The sequence below is a fragment of the Perognathus longimembris genome, chromosome 14, assembly GCF_023159225.1.
Source record: "Perognathus longimembris pacificus isolate PPM17 chromosome 14, ASM2315922v1, whole genome shotgun sequence".
In the NCBI taxonomy this organism is placed as follows: Eukaryota; Metazoa; Chordata; class Mammalia; order Rodentia; family Heteromyidae; genus Perognathus; species Perognathus longimembris.
Window position 1 is genome coordinate 18,532,949 of NC_063174.1, and position 25,441 is coordinate 18,558,389.

At 35.1% G+C, this 25,441-nt stretch overlaps 1 protein-coding gene across 2 annotated transcripts in view; it reads right to left on the minus strand.

The window, feature by feature from the left end:
* The window catches only part of Mdga2 (MAM domain containing glycosylphosphatidylinositol anchor 2), a 701,866-nt gene that overhangs the window by 75,738 nt on the left and 600,687 nt on the right, over positions 1 to 25,441 (minus strand). For both annotated transcript variants that reach the window (XM_048362528.1, XM_048362529.1), the window contains exon 9: positions 1,182 to 1,451. In XM_048362528.1, the coding sequence (XP_048218485.1) occupies positions 1,182 to 1,451 (270 nt within the window). The remainder of the gene's footprint in view (positions 1 to 1,181; positions 1,452 to 25,441) is intronic.

Here is a 25,441-nt window from a genome sequence, read left to right on the forward strand (position 1 = left end):
AAAGTGTGTAAGGCCAGAATAGTAGAAAATAATGGAGTACTGTTTATTTTATAGTGTATTACTGTTTCTAAGATTGAGAAAATGAAAGTCAGACTCTTTGTATTAATACATAGAAAAGGTTTTCCTTTGAAAGCTTTTTAATCTAGATCATTTAAATTCACCTGCTTGATTAATAAACTACGGTTTTTATTAGATTAGCAGTTAGATCATCACATTAATTTATATTGTCCTGGAAACATTTGAGTTAGTGATAAGAATTAAAATAGAAAGGCCTTATATTTAAATGATCCTTAACCAAAAGTATTATCAAATCAGTAGATGGCAACAGAAAGCCGGAAGACTTCTTCATGCCCTTTGTTGAGTCAACTATATTTTGTTAATTAAATACTGCAAGTCAGGAAGAATAAATGACTCAAAGCAAATTCATATGCAGAGAATTCTCTCATATTTAAAAAGTTAACATTATAAATTGGATATTTTAATCACTTCAGCTAGTAAAATCTCTATATTTATTAGCACAAACACTCCAACTACTAGAATTAACTGTATTTAGGATAAAGCTCAAAATAAACAGATTTGCTTCAGATTATCAAATAATTTAGATAAGTATGTAAGACTCTACAGAGAATATTAAAAAGAAAATTGTATCAAGAAGCACAAGTACTACTTCTTTTCAACTTCTTACATGCCAGATACAAATTTATTTATTTTCCTTGTAACATTTATGAGTAAGTCACTGTACGTTGAGAGCTAATAAACAAAAATAAAAAAATAAACATTCCTGCTACTAATAATTTTAGACCAGGTATCTATTCACTTTTGCAATCTGATCTAAATAACGTTAGTTACTACAATTTGTTGTATTATTATTGGAATATTCCAAATACACAATTTCATCATTCACATCCTATGAATTCTCATAAGTTTCTGTTTCATTTCATGGGCATATAATCTATTTTTAACTACTAAATGAAACTTGCCATGAAAATAAGTAGCAGTTCCATGGCATTAGGAAACGTTTTCGTTTTTCCACTGGCACAGACTTAAGATCACTCTGTCTGAGAATAGGAAATGTATTTTTTAATATATATATTTTTATTATCAAACTTAATTACAGAGAGGTTACAGTTTCATACATTAGGCAATGTATTTTTAAAAGAACAAAATATTTCACATCCCACCTGTGACAAGAAAGCTGCATCTCCCAGCTCCAGCTTCATTGATGATGCTGCAATTGTAAACTCCATAGTGTTCATTAGAAAGACTCTTCACCGGAAACTCTGTGTACTCCTGGGAGTCAAACTGACCAGTCCGTAACAACTTGTTACCCAAGCGCCATTCATAGGTCAGCACCCGAATCGGGTAGGCTCTCAATACCCGGCAGCTCATGGTGACACTGCGATCCTGCCCTTGCCGGATTTCCAGGAATGCCGGTTCCACCGCAGGTGGGTCTGGAGAAAAGACATAAAACAACCACCATAAAGGAGGCATTCAGTCACGGAATCTCACTGGCTATTCTTTTCACAAGAATCTATTTTTAACCAACACTTGTCATGCCCAAGGAGAGAGGTGGGTGGAGAGTTTGGCGAAGTTAAAAAATTGCATCTCTTCTGAGCATGAGCAATGAGCCAGCCCCATTGCCCTTAAAAAGTATTTGTAGGATTGCAAATTGTTGCTTTGTTTTGCTTTGTTTGTTTGCTTTGTTTTCTTTTAGCTTCTCAGAAAGAAAAAACAATGTCATGCCATCTTATGTTTATAGCCATCAATGATATTCTGGAGGTAGAAGGAAGAATAAAGCAGGAGCTTTGACTAGAATGCAAATTTGAAGCAGATAATGCTATTGATTTGAATGAGTAAATTGTAATTACTCCCTTGTGAATGTCAGTCTTTGGGCTCCTGGATACTCATGGATTAATAGTATAGGTAACACAATTTGAAAAGTATTTTCTCTGTAGTCTGATAGCACTTAGGTGCAACCAATAATATCATGAATAAACCTTAAGCAAACTTTGTAAATTATGCTGCAGGTATGAAGATATTTTCTACTCATTGCAAAGCCTTTACTTAAGACTTTCTATGGGTGTAGAATATGAAAATTACTTCTTGGGCTCTGTTGATGTCATTAATTCTATGGAGGAAACTGAAAATACTCAGTGCCATACTTCACAACACAATTCCATACCTAACAGGATTTATATGACCCTTTTGTCAACTGAATGTCTCTCTTTTTGTCTTTCTCTCTCTGTGTCTCTCTCTCTCAATTGTGCAAGACGTTACAACAAGATTTTACAAGGAAAATGCTAAGAGTATCTAGTCTGTTGTTCTTCACATGTTATTTTGTCTGTTTTAATATCCCTCAATGTTCCCAATACTCTGTTGGCAGATGATTCTTGCTTCACTAGAAAACATTTCTTAGCTACCCTGTTAATTCAAGTATCATTCATTCAGTCAATTCTAGACTGGAGATTCTCTAAAAAGAGAAAGAAAATTTAGACGAGCAAGAACAAAATTGTCTTCATTTTTATGGTAGTCCACAATGAAGTATGAAGACAGTTTTACACAAGAAAAGGCATTTGGAGAAAGATGCCACTCAACTTCTGTCTTCAAGGATCCACAGAAACTTGTCAAGCTATCGCAAGGGTGTTGCAGATACAGGAAACTCATTCCCAGCAATCAAGTGGATTAGCATAAGTGGAGCATAAAGGTCATGAGGACTGAGCAGACTGACTTAGAATAGTGATCACCATATTCTAAAGGGTATTGGTTGTTTAAAAACATCTTGTAATCTGTCTTGTTTTTACTTTACCTAATTCTATGCTTTGCTATTTGGGTCACAAGTTTTAAATTGCATGTGTTGAAGCTTTTATCACTATAAACGAGTCTTCTTTACCTTTATGGTTCATTTTCTAGAAAATTTATTTTGCTTTACATTGATATAGTGACCCAGAAATACTCTTAAAATAGTATTTAATTGCTTTTCCCTATTCTTATACATTCATTTATCCTTTAACTTACAAGCTTCTTTTTTGAACTTACGTTGTGTTATTCCAAGAGGGCTTGGCAATATTTTTATGCTACCCAAAGCAGTTAGCATTTCATTAATTTACATTTACTATAATAACTAATATATTTGGGTTCAAAAGAACTTTTTTGTGCTTTCTATTTTATTCTGGCTTTGAATTTTATGCACATTTTAAAGATTATGAACATAATGATTCCAACCAACTCCCCTTGTTACTAGTTGGGAATTTACTTAACCTTTTTTCATTCTTTATACTTTCTTCTAAAGTTATTCTTCATTTTACTGTTTCAGCAGTGTGGGACAAGCCCAGAAGTCAACCTGCTGGCCCCACCTGTTTCTCAGTCCTGGGGCCACATGTGGCTAAGATGGTGCCTAAGGATGAACTCCGAGGCAGTTCTGTGGGCTGTGATGACCCCCCGCCCCACCCTTCCACCCCTCCCCTTCCTGCCAATCTTTGACCTGATTGGCTTCTGTGCCCTATTTAGCTGTATGTACTTCCTCAATAAAGGAGATCTTGCACCGACTTGACTCCAGACAGGTCTGATTGTCCTCCGGTTAGGGAGGGCTGGTACAGGCAGTCTGTAGGTTCTTTCCTTTCTTGGCTCATCCATTCCGGGCGTGCCTACCCCATCTCTCCCGCAGGCCCGGGGAGGGGGGGGGGGCTAAAAACCCCGACACAGCAGATGGTTTATTCTCACTTTTAAACTTTACCTCTCTAAATGAATAATTACTAATGAATCTCCTGAATTAGCTTTTGTAAACAACTATTAGTATTCCTAATTATAATCACTCCATGCATTTTTAAAGTTCATTGTGAAAACATCTAAAACTCCTGATTCACTGGCTATTGCCACATATCAATCACAAGACTTGGTTGGCATAGTGGTTGGTGCCAAATCATCACTGATTGGAACCAATGTATATGAGTGATATAAAGGAATGATGCTCTCCAGAAGAACATACTCTCCTTCTTGAGAAGGAGAGAGGAGCTAAGTGCAGAGTCCTAGTGTCCCTGCTATGTTTACAGATATGGGAAACCATTTTGGCCCTTCCATACCAGACCTGCCACCTCCATTTAGTATGCAGATAGCACAATAGTCCTTATGGAGCTGAAGAACAGTCTAAACTTCTACCTAAATGCTTGTATCAGGAGACAAGGACTGATACTTTTAAACTTCTCATTTGAAGTAGCTAGGGCATGGCAAGAGCTAACTGTGGTATAAATCTCTGGCCTTCAAAAACTAGCAGTTATTGGGCTGATTTTGTGTATGGAAACCCAGTACATTGGGGTTTGAAAAGAGAGCAGGACTTCGAAGAAGCAGAGTTTAAGTGTATCAAAAAGATTATAGAAGGAAAGACCTTAAATGAAATTAAAGGGGAAGATCAGTTAACACTTTAATCAATCACTACTACAATGTGATGATTTGAAAACCAAGTGGATTGAGAATTGGAGAATTAGAAAGCCAGAAAATTGTGCCAATAAACAGAATTTTATTGGAACTTAATATTCTAGACTTAGAAAGAGTTGAAGTGATTGCAAGGTTAAAGATAAGGCTCTTAGTATGAAATGTCAAAGTGAGTGAAGAATCAAATAAAAAGAAGAAAATACACATTTGCTCTCAAGTCATATTTATGTCTGTAGCACACTTACATTTTTTTCTTAAGGATACTTTTTGAAGTAACAAATAATTCACTGGCTGGGAATATGGGCCTAGTGGCAAGAATGCTTGCCTCTCATACATGAAGCCCAGGGTTGAATTCCCCAGCACCACATATACAGAAAATGGCCAGAAGTGGCGCTGTGGCTCAAGTGGCAGAGTGCTAGCCTTAAGCAAAAAGAAGCCAGGGACAGTGCTCAGGCCCTGAGTCCAAGGCCCAGAACTGGCAAAATACCAAAATAATAATAATAATAATAATTCACTTTACTCAACAGGGTACATCCTAAAGTACAAGTTAAATTTTTCTATAAATATTTTTCTGAGAATTCTGTGACTGTGTCTACCTCATGGATTATTTCAAACAATGAATATGCATGCATCCTCCCTCTGCATGTGACTCGCTCATTTGACCAGATTGGATGATTCAGGCCATTCAGTGATTAATAGCCTACAAGGCTGTCTGAGAGTGTCAACCTGCACTGGAAAGCAACCATAAGTTAAATTATTATTTTATTTAAAAGGCAGAATAAACTAGTTGGACTTTCTTTACCTTAAAAAAGTATGCACTAATTACAGTTCAATATTATCTCTGTGAAAATTTTTTCCTGATATAAAGTTCATTTTTAGAAAGCTAGTTATTAATGCACATATTGCATTCCTTAAAAACAAAAATAAATAAATAATAAATGAATAGAGGTAAACTAGGGATATCAGAAAATATGAAAAACATCCAAAATATTATAAGGCATTACTTTAAAAACCTGGAAAAATAGGTACATTTCTACATGTAATTGGCCCACCAAACACTGAATCAAGAAATGATATTGGTTCTGTAATTGTTTCTTAACTTCTGTTCTGCCAAATTCTACTACTAACTCTTTGCAGAAGAACTAAGACCAATATTTCTCAGAATTTTCAATGAGATAAAAATATAAATAATAGTGCCAAATTCATTCTAGGAAGCCAGTTTTATACTCATTCTAAAATGAGGAAAGGACACAAGAAAATGACGTTACAGATAAATCTCTTTAATGATAGTGATGCAAAATTCTTGCAACAGAATTTATTAACTTATTAGAAAGATCACAGACTATGATCACCTTGAATTCATTCCAGAGGTTTCAGGTTTGTGCATGTATTGATAAACATATTATAGCACATAAACCAAAAAACAAAAAAAGGTAAAGGAAAAAATGCATTATCTAAAATATACCTCTGACAAAACCCATCATCCTTTAATGATAAAAAGCATTGAAGAGCTGGGTGCAGGTGGCTCATGCCTGTAATTCTAGCTACTCAGGAGGCTGAGTTCTGAGGATAGTGCCTCAAAGCCAGCCCAGGCAGGATAGTCCATGAAACTCATCTTCATTTATCCACTAGAAAACTGGAAGTGGAGCTGTGACTCAGGTGGTAGAGTGCTAGTATTGAGCTGAAGAGCTCAGGACAGCACCCAGGCCCAGAGTTCAAGCCCCATGAGTGAAAAAAAAAAAATGAAGAAACTAACAATAGAGGAAATCTCCCTGAACATAATAAAAGATATGTATTATAGATAGACAGATAGATAGATAGATAGATAGATAGATATACAAACTTATAGTCAACATTGTATTAAATGAAGAAACACTGAAATAAATTCTGATAAATTTTGGAATGAAGCAGTGGAATGAGGCACAACAATTCACTCTTTATACTCTTCACCATAAAAAAGAGAAATAAATAAAGTTATACAAATAGGGAAAAAGTCAATTTATCTCTCTTTACTGATGATGTGATTCTACACAGGAAAGACACTAATATTCCACCAGATACTCTGATAAACATTTTCAGAAATATAACAAAATATAAGTTAAATTAAATAGAAATTTAACATATAAATGTAAATGCAACTTTTGGAAATACATTAAATCAGTAGTTTTTCTAGATAGCACAGTTGAATAGGCTAAAAACATAATCAGGAAAAATTTTATCACACTAGTCTGAAAAGAAAAAGAGAAAGTCAAAAGTACTACTTTCTCTTTTTACCTTTCCCTTCCAATTCCTCCTCCTTCTCCCCCTCCTCCTTTTTCCTATCTTCTTTTCCATCCTCCTCCCTCTTCCTTTTCCTCTTCTTCTTTTTTGGTGATGCTAGAGTTTCAATTAATGTCCTTGTACTTATTTTGCTGATACTCCCACAATTGAGGCTCGCTTTTTTTTCCCTGGATATTTTGAAGATAGTACTAACACAGTTTTCTGTCCAGACTGATTTCAGTCCACTAACCTCTGATCTCAGCCTCCTGAGAATATCAGATTACAAGCCCGAGATAATACATAACCTATCACACTCTTAACCTATCACACTCTTTCAATTAATTTCAAAACTAGGACATGGAAGGGAACTGGAAAATTAACTGCTTGCAATAAAAGTTAATATTTGAGATGAAGTTCTTATTGAAGGAGTAAAACTAGAATAAATTAAATCTTCCAAATTCAACTTTTCTGGTCTTTGGACTCAAAATTAAAGCAGAATTTGAGAAAATTTGTTTAGGTTATTTCAATGAAAATTGTTCTTCGAATTAACTCCAGATGAGAATGAAGGTTCAAAGAAACAAAAAAACCTCTTCAAAAAATGAAGTTGCAATGCCAATGATTTTGTCATATATTTTCACTGAAGGGGAAATGAAATATAACATACGATATTTACGATAATTTTTAACTTGGCTCGTGTACTATATGAAGTCATGGAGCCATTCACGTATTTTGAAAATGAATTTATGCCACCAAGCTCTATTTTCACAGTCAAATCATGTAAAAGTGAAACTGAAGATGATGCTTTCTACACCTTAGAATATATTCTAAAGTGATGAAGTGAGGACAACATCCAGATCATTCTTTTTCTTTTTTAATATTAATTAATTTATTTTCAATGTGATGTACAGAGGGGTTACAGTTTCATATGTGAGGCAGTGAGTACACTTCTTATCAGACTTGTTACCTCCTCTTTCACTTTTCTTCCTCCTTTTCCCATCCACATTTCCCACAGTTGGATTACAGCATATAGTTTTGTAAGTATTACTGTTGCATTGGTTTGCCGTTTAACCTTTGTCTCTCCATTTTGATGTTCCCCTTCCCTTCTCTAGTTACAATAAATATATATACAATACCCAGGGTAAAACCCTGGGAAAAAAAAGACAAAAGAAAATGGCATAATTTCACATGGTACATTAAAAGTAACAATGACAATGGTAAACCACTTATTTCCATAATTTGGCACTCATTTCACTTAGCATCATCTTAGTGTTCATATGTACATAGACATTGAGCTATTGCGATCTTCTGCTAGGCCTTTGCTAAAATATGGAACCAACCTAGATGCTCCACACTAGATGAATGGATCAATATGTGGTACATATACACAGTGGAATTCTATGTTTTTATCAGAAAGAAAGATATTGGACGGACTTGGAAAAAAATTATACTAAATGAAGTGAGCCAGACCCAAAGAAACATAGACTATATGGTTTCCCTCACTGGTGGTAATTAGTACATGTCTAGGGTAGTCCTAGCAGAAGATCACAGTAGCTCAGTTCATTCTTTTCATCCAACAGAAAACTTTTCTCACAACAGTAGGTGGGAGTTCATTCAGGAGATATAGCAATTGACCAATGAGCGTAGAATCAGTTCCTAAAATGTTGGAGGAAGACTTCTGCACGTAATTTTATGTTCAAATGGTGATAACTTTTCATGAAATATATTTATCAAGAGATTGCATAACTTACAATGGAATTAAAGATGTGTACTGGGTCAAGGTTTGAAGCTAGCTTGGGCATAAAATTCTATAGTCCAGGTAGGGCTCAAGTGATAAAGTGACACTCAGAAGCAATGAAGCCAAGTGAGAATGTTAGGCACTGAGTTTGTGCTCCAGTACTTGAACAACAGCAGCAACAATAAGATGTCCATCAATAGCCTTCTGGAGCAGGAAAATGTGGTAAATATACACAATGGAATTTTATGCCTCTCAGAAAGAATGACATTGCCCCATTTGTAAGGAAATGGAAGGACTTGGGAAAAATTATACTAAGTGAAATGAGCCAGACCCAAGGACACATGGACTCTATGATCTCCCTCATAGGGAATAATTACCATATGTTTAGGCTAGTCACACACAGCAGAGGATCACAAGAGCCTAATAGCTATGCCCTTATGAATGCATAAGATGGTGCTAAGTGAAATGAACTCCATGTTATGGAAGCGACTTTTATATCACTGTTGTAATTACTTTCAACATGCCATGTGAAACCGTAGCTTCTATTGTTGATGATCCTCTTGTATCCCCTTCCTGTGGTTGTACCCGCACTATCATTGTATCTTATCTGAGTACACTGGAAACTGTATATACTGACATTAGAACTAGGGAAGTGAAAGAGCATATCAAAATCGAGAGACAAAGGATAAAAAGACAATTCCAAAAGCAATACTTGCAAAACTATTTGGTGTAAACCAACTGAACAACTCCTGGGGGGAGGGGGGAATGAGGGAGGAGGTAAGAAACAGTACAAGAAATGTACCCAAGGCCTAACGTATGAAACTGTAACCTCTCTGTACATAACTTTGACAATAAATAAGAAAAAAAAAACAATAAATAAAAAGAGAAAAAGGGAGAAGAAGGAAGAGGAAGAAGAAGAGTAAGAGGAGAATAGTAAAAGAGATGGTCATTATATATACCTCAGAAAATAAATTCTTTTAAAAGGTACACAATATAAATGTAAAGAAATCTATATGCTACAGGTATTATAAAAGTTTCAGGGGAAATTAATAAAACTTTGATATATAAAAATAATTTTCAAATTCCTTTCTCATATCCCTTTCCTTTTGTTGTCCTTAGGTTGTTAGTCCAAGGTCAACACATTTTTTCTACAGATGAATTAAAGTATTGTTTAAAATTTTACAATGTAGGAGTTAAAACAAGAGTTAAATTTATAATATTTTCCCCATTTTGAAAGCATAGAAACAATAAACAGAAAAAAATAGAAAAAAAGAGAGGCACTGTAATAATTGCCACAATTACAGAAATGTTGATCAACAAAAATACAGTTAAAATACTGCATTTTGTGCCTACAAGTCAATTATAACAAACCATTTTATACAATAATTGATCAAACTAAGTTACAGAATTTTAATTAAGAAAATAGACTCCTAGTGAGACAAATATATCAATTTAACCAATTTTACAAGTCAGACACATAAATAATACAGATTTTTATCATGGTAGTAACCTTTGTAAGTGTAAGTTTTTAGAAATACAGGCTTTTCTCAAATTACAAAAATTGCAGGATGTGGGCAAAAACTCAGCAAAATATTTTTGAAAATCTTCTTTGCTAAATTGAAAAGTCTGATTTAGGACAAAAAGATAAATCATGTGCTGCTTGTCTCAGTAGTATGGGGCTTGGCACTGGTGGTTCATATCTGTAACAGTTTAAAGCTAGACTGGACAAACAAGTCTAATAGATTCTTATTTCCAAACATTCAGCAGCTGTGATCAAGTGATAGAAAGTCAGCCTTGAGCAAAACAAAGTAAGGGAGAGACTCCAGCCCTAAATTTCATGCCCCAATACTGGTACAAAAAATAATAAAAAAATAATAATAAATGTCATTTTCCAAAATTTAAGACAGTGAAGATTGTACTTTACTTGTGGCTTATGATTTTCTTCAAAGAGTGTTTTTACTTTGATGATGAAAGAGTTTCCATGCATTTTTATTTCTATGATATAACAAACACAACAAGAAAAAAATATGACAATTCCAATGGTATTATACTGATCCTCAACTACATGATTTTATAGCGATAATTGGTTCTTTTACTTATTTATAAGAAAGACAAGTATTGATGATAAAGATTGTTAGACATCACACATATACAGGAGATAAATAAATGCATCATTCATACTAGGCTGGAAAATGCTTTCTCCCCTTTTTATGATTTAAGGAAAACAAAATGCTGAAACTCAAGCAGTGAGTTAAATACATCTGAGAAGTAATGGAATTTATGGGTGGTAATTTAGTTACACTGTTGACACTAATGAATGGGATGTGTAGTAGATGCCCTGATGATATACTTTAAAACAACAACTACTGAAACACACACACACACACGCACGCGCGCACACACACACACGCACACACACATTTTCACTATGTTTCCTGTAAGGGTAATGACCAAAGAAGAAAAGCATTCTTTGATGTGTTATAAATTCTTTTCTATTGAATAACAGTGATTCTTAAATTTCAGCTTGAGAAATTATTATGGATGAGAAAGGAAGAGCTGTTTCTGTTAACTCTGCCAAGTTATAACTAGTTGCTGCATTTCTAAATAGAAGAAACATTATAAATTCCTTATTTAAAAATACTAAATCTTCCTTGCAGAATTACTCACAGCGGCAACATAATATTTATATCTCCAGTCACATTCAGTGTTTTGGTACTATATTTTAAATAGCCAGTTTGCAAAGTAGGTGATTTCCTAGACTTTTTCTGTACAGATCTATTGACTGTAAATCTAATCATACAGCTGTAATAGGGCCCAACACTGTCACTTAGTAAACATGTATGTGTTTCAAATTCTGAAGATTTCTGATCACACTTGATTTTAAGGAACTTTACTGTTAACAACAGAACATATTTATATTGATATTTAAATAGCTACTGAGTTTGTAATGTAGAACACTATACATTTTTTAAGAAGATATAAATTTCCAAGCTAGCATATATGGAATACTTGTATAACAAAGTATTTTTAGCACTACTCTAAGCAAATCAGTTTTGTAGGCATTGTAGGAAACAACATGGTCTAGCTCAGGCAGACAGTATAACACTGCACAAACATTTAAACAAGATAGTGGTTAAGTGGTTAATTGGATATTAAGAAATGACAAGTTGTTGGAAGAAAACGCTATTGAGTAGTAGTGCTCTAACTTTTCAGAGGATGATATTATTGGAAATGGAGAGATCAAAGTTTTCTTGACTTTGGTTTAGAAAAATGCACTGCATTTTCTTGATCTGTTCATCTACTGATGGGTATATGTAAACGTTGGAATTCTATGCTTCCAGAAAAAGGAATGACATCACCCCATTCGTAAGGAAATGGGAAGAGTTGGAAAACATCGTACTAAGTGAAGTAAGTCAGATCCAAAGAAACATAGGCTCCATGGTTTCCCTCACTAGTAATAATTATTACACATTTAGGATAGTCCTAGTAGAGGATCAGAATAGCTCAATAGCTATATACATATGATCACATAAGATCATGCTAAGAGGGGAGGCTGGGAATATGGCCTAGTGGTAGAATGCTTGCCTAGTATACACGAAGCCCTGGGTTTGATTCCTTAGCATCACATATACAGAAAAGGCTAGAAAGGGTGCTGTGGCTAAAGTGGTAGAGTGCTACCCTTGAAGAGGCTTATTGTTTTGTTTCTTTGTTTTTATTTTTGTTTTATGTGATTTTTTTTCTTTCATTACCTCTCCCATCCCCACACACACTTTGGCTTATCCATTGTTGTCTGTTTTTTATTTTGGTACCCTATGTCTTGTACATACATTTATCTGATTTGGGGAAGAGAAGGTCAATAACAAAATGCTGAGACAAAGGACAAAGGGTGAACCAATGCAACAAGGATACTCACAAGAAACTTCGTTGGAAATGAACTTTACAACTTGGAGATGGGGAATCAGTGGGGAGGAAAGTAGAGAAAACAAGGGAGGAGGTAACAGTGTTCTAAAAGTAATGTATTCATTACCTTACTAAAGTAACTGTACCCCTCTGACATAACTTACAATAAAATAAAATTTAATAAAAATATGTTCTAAGTGCCTAAAGTGCAAAAAAGCAGTGAAAAATGCAGGAAAATATCATTTACTGTGGAGAAGAGCTGGCACTCAAAACTTGGATGCTGTGTACTTCTTGGGTCCCCATAAATCACTTTAAGTCTTATATTTTTCTCAAATATCTTTGTTCAACTTTGTCCAGCAATTATCTTCCAAAAATAATTGAACTTAGGTCTAGGATTAGTATATGAACCAAAGCTTTCTTGAAGGCTATGCACATAAACATGTGGTATTTCCTCAGTTAATTTAGTTCTAATTCTTCTTTAAGAATGTTGAGGACCCAGGTGGTAGTGGCTCATGCCTGTAATCCTAGCTTCTCAGGAAGCTGAGATCTTAGAGTCATGGTTCAAAGCCAGTCCACAAAAAATTCCCTGTGATACATTTATCTTCACTTAGCCACTCAAAAACTGAAAGTGGGGTTGTGACTCAGATCTAGCCTTAAATAAAACAGCTCAAGGACAGTGCTCAGGCCCTGAGTTCAAGCCTTGCAATTGACAAACAAAAAAAAAGAATGTTGAGGAACATTGTTCCTATGTGTCATAGAAATATGCAAAATACAATCAAGGCACTTGGATAGTTGTATCCATCTCTCCCTGGCACATTTTTGGAGAACATTTACCTAGAACATCGAGTCACCTGTCAAAATCTGACACAATTGATTTCTAACAATGCAAGTTCTTTCTCTGTAATGAAGTGGCTCTACCCTGGCAATCATATCAAAATATTGTGATATATAAATATTCATAGTCTCCAACTTGCAAGAGAACTAGTAATTATTCCATGTTTAACTTTCTGATAATAGAAATGCACTTTGTTCATATTCCATACCTGCCATTTACCTACTTGTGGATTCAGATTCCTTGTCTATATTTTAGAAGTTTTAGACACAGATTTTCCCTTTCATTATCAATGAGTCTTTACGTAGACTAAATCAAGGTAAATATAAAAAAGAAAGAACAAACAAAAAGTAATGTTATGAAAAAATATTTTTCAACATTGTTTTCTATGAATCTATTTATTTTTTAATAATTTGAGTACAGGCAATTGAACACAAGTCCCTTTTCTCAATAATGCTCTATTGTGGGCTGGGAATATGGTTTAGTGGTAGAGTGCTTGCCTAGCATGCACGAAGACCTGAGTTCGATTCCTACGCACCACATAAGCAGAAAAAGCCAGAAGTGACATTGTGGCTCAAGAGGTAGAGCAAAAAGAAACCAAGGACAGTGCTCAGGCCCTGAGTCCAAGCCCCATGACTGGCAAAAGAACAAAAACAAAGGGGGAGGAGGGCGGGGGGTATGAGGGACAAGGTAACAAACTGTACAAGAAATGTATCCAGTGCCTAACATATGAAACTGTAACCTTTCTGTACATCAGTTTTATAATAAAAATTTGAAAAACAACAACAACAACAACAACAACAACAACAACAAAAACCCAAACCTTGCTGTTCATAGAATGTTTTGCAAAGATTTAACTTGACCATGGAAAATTATGCCAATATATACAATCATACTTTGAAGTCTTTAGATACTATGTGCTGCTAGATTTCTTTACTCAGATTAAGACCTGTTTTATTTCTACTATTTGTTTATTATTTTCTGTTTGTTTTATCTACCTATTTAGTTATTGTCATTACTGGTTTTCAATTTAAGGAGTCCTACTGGTTAGGCAGGCTCTCTATTGCCCCCCTTTTATGCTAGTAGTTTTGAGATATGGTCTTGTTTGGAGGATGAACTGCCTAGTTTAGATTTCCCATCAAAGCTGAGATGACAGACAAATGCCACCACACTAAGCTTGTCACTACTGAGAAGGAATCTTGCAAACTTTTATGCCCTGGCTAGCTTAGCACTGCAATCTCTCTTAGCTTAACTTGCCATGCAAGTAAACTTTCTCCAACTATTGGTTGACAGGCTGTCTTTCCTGAAGGCTTGTGCTAGCCTCAAACAGCGTATCCAGATATTAGCCTCCCAAGTATCTAGGAATATAGCGATAAGCCATGATAGTGCAGCTTATTTTACTTCTTTTAAATTACTTTGTGTACATGTCACAGTGATTTTCAGTATGATGGGGCTGTTCATTTTTTGGAGAAATCTCTCATTTTGGGTAGTGCAATGTACCATTATTCTACTACTTCCTAAAAGAACCTAGGCTGGCAATAAAGATATAACTGACTTAAAACCATTCAGGCCAACATATAAAAAGTGACTCTCCTCTCATTTAGGCAGTGGGACATGGCACCTTTCCTAGTACATGAGACAACTTATTCTTGACTGATTTATCATAGGACTACTAAACAATTTTGAGTAAGTATTCAAAAGGGTAACATATATTGTTGTGAATATAACATGGGGGCTAGGACCAACATCAGTGATCATTGTATCATTTCACTGATAAATTACTCAAGGAAAACTTGTTGCATTTGATGTAAGAAGCATAGATTTGCCAGCTAATTCTATTGCTAAAAAACCCAAAACACTGTTTCTACTTGTGTTACCAGAAGTCAATATTGGTTATTTCTTTTACCAAGAAGAAAAGACTTCTGGGTTCTGTATTTTCATCGATTGCTCCATGAGATTTGTCAAAAGATGCACATCCTGAGGACCATCCTTGTCTGCTAAAATGTTTTATTGTGTTTGGTTACATTTGAATACATTTGGTTACATTAGAATACCAGGTAAACTATGGTATTTGCCTTATGCTATTAGCATTTGGAAAAAAATATGAAGTAACAGATGATCAAGAGACATCCATTGTACTCTATTCAAGAGTAGGGTCATACACAGAACTCAGTGATGGGAAAATGACTACAGAAGCTCTTTGTACAAGCGGTTTCATCACCTCCCTCTATATCTGTGCCTTCATTATTTGCACTAATAAAGACTCTTTGGGGAATCAACATGATGTAAAGCTACTTTTCTTAATCATAAAGCTCTAGTTGCTCTGCTCAACATTAAGGTCAGAGGAAATGGAAAACAACATTGAAGGGTAACAACCTGACTATCTGCACTAATGATTCCAGAAAAAAAATATTAACTACTTTCTCTGGAAATACTGTTAGATTGGTTATTCTATCCATAGCACATATACCTTCATAATTAGAGCTGGAGATGGTCTTTAGTAGTAGAGTGATTGTCTAGCATGTATGGGGCTCTGGATTCAAATCTCAGCATTGATTAATTTGTTTCAATCTTTTTTTTTTTTTTTGGCCAGTCCTGGGCCTTGGACTCAGGGCCTGAGCACTGTCCCTGGCTTCTTCCCGCTCAAGGCTAGCACTCTGCCACTTGAGCCACAGCGCCGCTTCTGGCCGTTTTCTGTATATGTGGTGCTGGGGAATCGAACCTAGGGCCTCGTGTATCCGAGGCAGGCACTCTTGCCACTAGGCTCCCAGCCCAGTATTTCAATCTTAAACAGTCTTACATAGGCTAAGGAGCTGGATGTTTCAATTAAAATCATCCACCCAACACACACCATTAAATATTAACATGCTTCCCTAGATGGCTTATAAGCATAATGGAGAACTGCTTGTCTAAAAATATCAGTAGTAAAGTTGTATTTGATTGCTTAAGACTGATTTATTTACTAAATTTGGTAAAACTAAAACATATTCAGTTATTTCTTAGCATAACCTGTCAAATGTGTCTTAGATTCTATCACATATTACCTAGAAGACTTAGTTAAGAGTATTGTGATTTTTCAAAGTTTTTCTGAGACTTCATGATTTTTATTACTTTGTTTATTGTCAAAGTGATGTACAGAGGGGTTATAGTTTCATGCATAAGGCAGTGAGTACATTTCTTATCAAACTTGTTACCTCTACTCTCATTTTTCTCCCTCCTCCCCCCTTCCACATCCCCCCCAATGAGTTGTACAGTTGCATTATGGCATATAGTTTTATAAGTATTGCTATTGCATTGGTTCAAAATTTATCCATTGTCTCTCCATTTTGATGTTTCCCTTCCTTTCCCTAGTTCCAATAAACGTATATACAACACCCAGGGTACCAAAATCAGTTACAGTGATATCAGAGGTAAAACCCTGGGGTAGAAAGACAAAAGAAAATGCCATAATTTCACGTTATGTTGAAAATAACAACAGCAATGATAAAACACTTATTTCCATATCTTGGAGTTCATTTTACTTAGCATCATCTTTTGTGTTCATATGTATATAGCTGTTGATCTGCTGGGATTATCCTAGATGTATACTAATTATTACCAACGAGGGAAACCTTAGAGTCTATGTTTCTTTGGGTCTGACTCATATTACTTTGTATAATTTTTTTCCAAGTCCTTCCATACGGATGGGAGAGTTTCATTCTTTCTGATAGAGGCATAGAATTCCATTGTGTATATGTATCACATTTTCTTGATCCACTCATCTACTGAGGGGCATCTGGGTTGGTTCCATATTTTAGTGATGGCAAATTGTGCTGTGATGAACATAGTTGTGTGGTGGCTTTAGTGTGGGCTTGTTTGTAATCTTTTGGGTAGATGCCCCAAAGTGGGGCTATTTTATCATTCTTAAGGCTATTTTAACCAATACTCAAATGGTATTGGTTTTATTTCCAATTGTTCTAGTGAGATTTACATCTGTGTACGTTTGTGCATGTACACCTACATTGCTGTATTCTTGTATGTGTATCTTTCCTTTCTTTCCTTCTTTCTGAGATGTTGAATCTTGGTGTCTTTATTAAAAGGCCATCAACTGGTAGATTCCTGTTTCAAAAACCAGCAGCCAGCACATACAATTGAAAATGTTAGGAGACTGAGCCATGAAGGCCAGAGAGGAAATAAAGAACAAAAACAATACCCCAAAACCAATTCAACTCCAATGGAGAGCTGAAGTAGGACACCATGGTGACCAAGGAAGAGACAGAAGACAGGAACTAGAACAGGAATGCAGAGACACCTGGCATGGCCTCAGGTATATTTATTTATAATTGCCTATCTATGAGAGGAAAATAGTTAAATTCCTAGGACATATTGATTTCAACTTACTTTAAGAACTTCCTAGGCAGAAATTTGTTTTCAAATGATAGTTAGCTTGAATAAGGGGTTAGAACACAATATCCAGTCTGAGTTTTTGGTAAAAGACTGGTTGAGTACACAGGGCTGGGATTTTTCATTGTTAGTTTGTACATGATGTGTATTTCCTTTCATTGTTCCTGGAGCACTGTGACACAGAAGAAAAAAACACACAAACAACAAATCCCGTAATTTTGCCCCACCAAAATATAACTGAGAATTTCTCATTGCAATGCCAAAGGTTAAAATGTCTTCATATCTGCTGTTTTTATGAGGTCTACAAGAGCTTCTTAGGAACCATGGAGCAGCTTCACAAAACATTTTCTCCTCTATGCAGGTGGACATAAGGGTGTTCTTGAGCACAAGTACAATAACATCCAGCCCCCATATTCACAATTCAAGAGGGAATTCGCCATTGACTTTGCAATCCAAAAAAAAATCATTTGAAGAGGAAATACTAATGTATTTAACGGGAAATTGCTTAAGTTCCAAATATGCATAAGACGAACAAGCTGTTTGGAGTAATACCTCCCTGTGTTCATGGGAAATGAATGAAAATGATATATACTGAGTTGCTACTTAGGTGCTTGACCACCAGGATGGAGTGTTGTCCAATTCCAGTTAACATTTCACTATTTAGGACCTATTAAAGATTTCCTTACTAAGGAACCATTAAGTCTGATAAGTCATAAAACCTTAAGCCTTTTCAATATGGTTTTCTGTTATGGACTACACCTTCTCCACTCACATCATTCTGTGAATTAATCCCCTCCATGTACCAGCCACCGCTATCTCCCAGCAACCCTTCCTCTGTAGTGATATAAGGTTTCTCACAGCTTATTTCTTACTCCTTTATTCACAATCCTCACTTCCCCAACTCTCAGTGCAATGCACAATTTCATCAAGAAAAAATATTCATGTAAAAAAGGAGGGAATCTGTGGATGCATGTAAATTAACTATGAAAATAATAAGCTATAGTATACACACTGAAAATACCATGAGCAAATTACTATTCGACTGTAATCTGTGGATAGCAATTTAGAAACTTTCGGCTCAAATGATGTTTACTGTTTTCTAAGGAGGGAACATTTCAAATTCTTTTGACATATTCTCAATGCTGTCATGACTTCTCAAAATAGTACTAGTTAACAATGCCTCATAGGAATGTTGGAGAAAGGTTATCCTTTCACCTCTTTCTGTGTAGATCATTGCCATATTCTCAGATTGAAAGTAGCAAGGTCTTGCTATTGATTCCGTACATTATTATGAATGGAAATAGGAAACAAAAGACCAATGGAGTCAAAGTTTCTGAAAATTTTAGTTTTACCGTACAAGTTCGGATAGAAGAATAGAATAAGGAAAGGTTGATGGGGGAAAATTCAAGGAAAAGTAACACAATTCTGACTCTACAACTCAGCTGTTACCAGGGAGTCAGATTTGAACAATGACAACAGGGAAGCAATGCTTACATCTTGACATGTTGGTGGTCAGAAAGCTACTGATTTTAGTTATGGTGACAATATAGTTGCAGCCCTGAAAAGATCCAGAGAAGTCATTTGACACCAGGGTAGGCAAATCAATGTCAGGATGCTGCTGAAGAATGACAGGAGAACTCATACATATAAACAAATACCAATGAAGAGAACGAACAGGTACATGTGTGAGCCAGCAGGATGCCATATATGAGTGAGAGATATGGATGTACTAGGACCCTAAGAAGTCTTAACAAGATGCAACTTACCTATCCTTTCTCAGTTAAAGTTGACATGCATGCTCAATAATGATTCATCAAATGGAAGTGAGACCTAATCTAGTATAAATGCAGGGTTTGATGTAATGGTGCACATCTAGTATTCTGCCGTTTGAAGGACAGAGGTAAGAGGTGGCTGGCCTGAGCAAAAGTGTGAGATTCTATTGAAAAGCCAAGCAAATGCAAAAGGACTGGGAAGAGGGTGACTTTAGTGGGAGAACACTTGAGGAGCCTAACCACTAAACAAATAAGTGTCATTAGTAGGGTAATTTTAAAATAGTTCTCCAACATATTTGGAATGACATAATCCTTTTTATTCTTAGATGTGGAGCCAGTATTGGAAAGGGTGCATGCTACATGTTGTCCTCAGACTGGTTGAATGAACCCATTTCTCAGTTTAAAGAAAGAAAACCCACAATGACATTTAGTTTATAGTAATCTCATTAAACAAGATTATGTCCAAAGTTTTAGAAGCATAGTCTACTAAAATGACTTTTTATCATCCTTGCCTATTTTTCATTTTTCTTTGTATCTTTCCATACAACTCAGAGAGCTTTAATACCATCATAAACCTCCACCCTACTCTAATTTTGCCAGCTAGTCTTAAGGACTATTTAGAATGTTTACAAAATACTAGACAAGGTTGTTCTGGTAAAATAACAGCATATTTTTAAAGATGATATAGACATGCCTGGGAAAGACATTTCTTACTGGAAAATGAAAAAAAAAGGTAAATAAAAGTGTAAGATGTGAAGTTCATTTTTATAATCTTGGCAGCTGTCAGCATGTGACTGATTTTCACCATGTCTGGAGTTACATAATGCTACTAGTTTGTGGATTGAGACTAAATGGAACATCGGCTTGAATATCTACTGTCAGTACCTGCTCAGAGTATGTCCAGTTAACTAACTCCTGAGGGGGAGAGAAACAGATTCAGATAACAGAAACAAATCCATTACTTTGTGCTTCCAAAACAACTTCTGTTTTGACAGCAACTTTTTTCCAGATAGAAATGTGTACAGGTCTCTCTCCATCCTCTGTTTAGCTACCTAGAAACACACAAGGCAGCAGAGGAAATTCAAAGCTGAGAACACTAAGCAAATCATGAATATTGTATAAAATTGCAGGATTATCAGACTGTGGAGAAACATTATTGATTAGAAGACCAACAGTCTATTTAGATGACATGAAATTCTTGCTACTCAATTCCTCAATTCTATTTATTAATGTTCTAAAACTAAATTGTAGCTCAAAATATGACAAAAATGCTAGCTTAGGCTTATTCAAGGCGGGCTATTTAAAAGGATTAGTTTATTATATAATGTGATGTCACTAAGAGCTCCCAGGTCTAAATCCAAGCATTATCATGGGAGAGACATGCAGCCTGGAAATATATGAAGTTAATTTCTCTTCAGCTTTAATTTGACCATTTTAAAAATGAGGATGAAAGAAATGTTTCACTGACAGATTTGTTTGGCAAATTAAACAAAATAAGGAATGAAGGCACTTGATGTAGTTCTACTTCCGGTCAGTTTACATGAACATGACACAATCCTGTCAGATTTGCTATTGTATTTTGTACTTATTGTATTGTACTTATTCAATATCTCTTGAGTTAATGATTAGATAGAAAAGAGTTTCATAGCAATGTTTGCTGGAAAATGTAGGTTTTGATTGCCTTAAAATCCATTTAACAAATAAAAGATGCTAAGAAGCAGTATGTTCTGAGAAGCAGATAGCAGTAACACGGAAATAAACTTGTAAACTTAGGTTATTAGGCACTTCCAAAGAAAACAGACCCTTTGTGATTTTGAGGTCCTGCTAATATCTGGCATTGTATGCTATGTACACTGGGAAAAGAAGATGGAAATATATTCTATTCTAAAAATTAAAGTTTAAAGACAATATGTAGTAAAAGGTACAGCTGCATAGTAAAATAAACATTTTATTTAGAAAATATGTCCAACTCTGCCCTTTGTTGTATTAATATCCTAATTCATATTCTAATTTTTCATAGAAATAATAAGCAGCAAATGTCCTAATTATTTTTCATGTAGTCATTTCTTCAGATGTCAAACATACACATACAAACATATGGACAGAGAATACAGATTTGTAATTGCCTTCCAAAAGGATTATGGCATCTGACCGCAAAGTCTGAATTAAGCTTTATTTTCAGAGATTTTTGCCTATTGCCATCTGGTTCTTCCATATAAAACAAGTGGTGCTAATATATTTAACTTGTCTTATTGGGGTCATATAGGCAGACTTTTTTTTCTTATTATTGTGAATGTACTTACTGTTGTGTCCTTTCCTATTTCTATTTAAAGTTCTGTGGAAATGTCACATACTTCAGTGGGAACCTCAAGATAAAGGAAAATAACAGGGAAGTCATGCCCTGCTCTATAAAGGTCACTTCCTGAGGATTATTTAAATCCTTCATAAAATGTAAAGATCTTATAATTTTCAGGAGGGAAAAACAAGTTTGCACTCATCTGGGTACTTACAAAACAACTTTTTGTTAAGTAATGACTTGAACACTTGATAACTAGCAAGGATCTTAGCTATTGCTCAACAATTGACCTTAACCATTCTTAATACTTACTTCCTTTTTTCCTTTAATGTCCAAGATCCAAAGTGGCAAATTCAGTCATTATGGGATTTGATAGTTAAATCCATTAGCAATTTGATATCTAGTACATACGAAAATAGTACTTTAAGAAAATGTTTCAAATATGCAGCTTACATTGATAGCTAACTTTCCTCCTCTCAAACTGGAATATTTCCTGCAAAAGATGTGAAACTTCACCCAATGAAACTAAATGTTATTTTTCTTTATATTCTCCAGAGAATCAAAAGACTTAAATGACTTCTATAGCAAACTTAAAATTTACACTAAATGACTAAATATCTTTTCCCATTAAACATACTAGAACTTTGCTAGATTTATCTACATAGAAATCAGGAGAATTTGGAGTAGGATCAAAGAGAACCACAATAATACCCAACGGCTAAAAAACAAGGAGAAATTGCTCACCATTAGCTTGTCATGGACTCAGAAAAACGTAGAATAGTGTAAGCTTATAGGAAAATAATCACATCAAATTCACAATTTAAAAATTAGGTAAGAAAACCTGTGACTAAATATAACTTTTCTTAAAACTGAATAAAAACTAACAGCTGCTCACATAGTTGGAGGGGAATATCATTGCAATAATTACCATGTCACAAACTGAGAAATTCCCACATCGCTCAAATCTTAGATTTGAACATAAGCAAAGAAAAAGAAAAGGAAAATAATAACCCATAACAAATCAACATGAATTTAAAATTTGAGGGTGACTAATGCTATTAACATATCAGTGGGAAATTCAATCAGCATATATAGTTGTTAACACATCCACATTCCCAGAGTAGTCCATGAGCATTTCGTCTCTTATGTCATTAGCCAAGAGTTTAAAACAAAATGTCAAAAAAGAAATGTCACTTTTTTTTCATCCCAGGAAGGTCAGTTACTGCAGCTCCATATTTATCATAATAAAATTCAATGTAAAACTTTACCAGCAATTTACATACTGTAGCAGCTAGTACCATTCACTGTGAACATATTAGGCAATATAGAACAGTATGATCTTTACTTGCATAGTAGCTTTTGGTCTTGGAGAGATGATTGCTCTTTCCCTTGGTCCATTTTTTTCACAGTATTTGGATAGAGGCTCATGTCTTGAGTGATCAAATATTTATTTGCGCTTTGCTAAAAGCTTCTGCATAATGAGCAAAGCTACATAAATTTGCTTCACTTTTGATATGCAGAGAAATTAAATCTTGAGCTCAGCGCTAAAAACTGAATTGTGAGACAAAAATAGCTTCCATGTGTGTCCTGATGGTTCCTGAGTTATGAGTAACGCGGATTAATAGCCCGGCAATAGGCCTTGACTAAATCTAATCACTGACATGCCATTGAATATTGACAAGAGGAAATAAATGTTGTGGAAATATTTTGTATTCAATGTCCTGAAATTGCGTATGTGTTTAAGTAAAAATAATTTGATTTTTTAAAATTTGAATTTGGGGTGTTGCTCTTGCTAGGGTGGTGCTCTTATCTTGGGTCCTGCCTTCGGTCCTTCTTTTTGCTAAATATTTGGAGATTAGAATCTAGCCTACATTTCTCATTTGTCTGGCCTTGAACTTCTGTCTTCCAGGTCTCAGCCTCTTGACTAGTTAAGATCGCAGATGTGAGCACTTGGCTTAAATGACTTAATCTTGAGTTTTAGTTAGTTCTTCAGTTATTTATTAATTTATTTGACCAACCACCAAAATAACTTTTTCTCATACACCAAGAAAAGTGAGTTATGATGAAAAATATCATCAGTTACTAGGGGCAGCTAAATGTTTCACTTCCATAGAAATAAAATGATTTCCATACATCATTCAATGAAATAGCATCACTGAAATTGAATGGATACAACCAATTTAACCATTAATGAATAAGAACTATTAAAAATCACCAGGAAACCATGTACCTTCTTATTAACATGTGACTTCTAGAAGACTACTTCCCTATATTATTTAGTTGTCAAATTTTTATGATGAATAATTAATTGCAAAATTGCATATTTAAATCCCTTATGGTAAATAACACACTGTAAACTTTTACAAAATTACTAATTTTCCCTATATACTATATGCTAAACTCCATACTGATTACCTTTCTATTTAACTCATTTGTGCCTGCCATTACTTTTGCTTTAAAAACCAGTGTGATACCAAAGGGAGCTTTTGTCTAATGAGAAGGGGTACCTGTGCTCTCGGTTTCTGGGAGACAATGGACATAATACTTTGTTAAAGGTGGAGGTTGACAAGAGCCAGCCCTCTTAGGTTGGGGTATAGACCTTCCAGACAAACTGACTGTATCATTTCAGTTTGCAGTATATCACAATAGAAAGAAAACCACATGATTTAGGATGAAGGTTTGTGTACCACAGTATCCATCAACCTGGAAAATGAATTCAATCACAAGACAATCATATGCCAGTCATGAGGCTTCAATAAAACATTTGAAAATAGAGATGAGAAGTTTCCCTGACTGGAAATACTTTATACCTCTTGTGGTAAATCAACAGTGGGAGAAATAGTGCCTCCTGTTTCCAAAGATATGACAATAGAAACTGCTCTGGAATTCCTAGCAAATTCTATTCTTTCCTGTGCATTTTCTCTTGGCTGAATTTAATCTATACATTCTGCGTTTAATAATCTTCAACTTTGGAATGTTTTAAATTAGCTCTGTGAGTCCTCCTAACAAAATATAAGAATGTTTTGAGGAACTGCTAGAATCAACCTCTGTGGCTTGGGCCAGAAGTGAGAGCAACCTGTACAAACTATTCCATGAAACTTGCTGTTGGGCTATGTAATCCTCAGAAGACTCAGATTAGGCAAACACACATACCACACACACACACACACACATCACTCAAACACATGAACAGATATTCAACTTGAACCTAAACACAAACATCATAGTCCAAACTACCGATTCACAAATATATTTCAGAAATGGACTGTCTTTCACACTACACATGAGTTTTGTTTTATTTTGTAATTTATTTATTAATTAAACAAAAAATTTTTGACAAGGTGTTTTGCAAAAAGGGTACAGTTACATAATAGGACAGTGTGTACATTTCTTGTGATATCTTACACCCTGTTTTTTTTTCCCTTCCCTAGGTCAGGTAGACATATATATAACACACAATGTACCAAGAACATATACAGTAGCCACGTGTCCTGCACCAAAGAAAATTCGCCTAGGGCTTTAATGTAATGTCGACATTAGGCAATATGTCCACAATAGTCTTATATGAACGTACATACATAGCTTTTGAGCTGTTGTATTCCACCGAGAGGTCAATTTTTTACCTTTATATGTTAAGTAGTTTTTTGGTTTTAGTTACATAATGTTGGGTCGCTGCCCCAATCCTGTGGGAAATACCATTTGACAAGCAGTTTTTGGTTTCACAGACCTGGTCTCTACTGTCTCCCCTTCACCCCATCTTAACAGTCATCAGGGAGATCATGCCCCTTTGTTTTCTGTGTTCTAGGCTTGTCTCGCTCAACATTATTTGTTCAAGT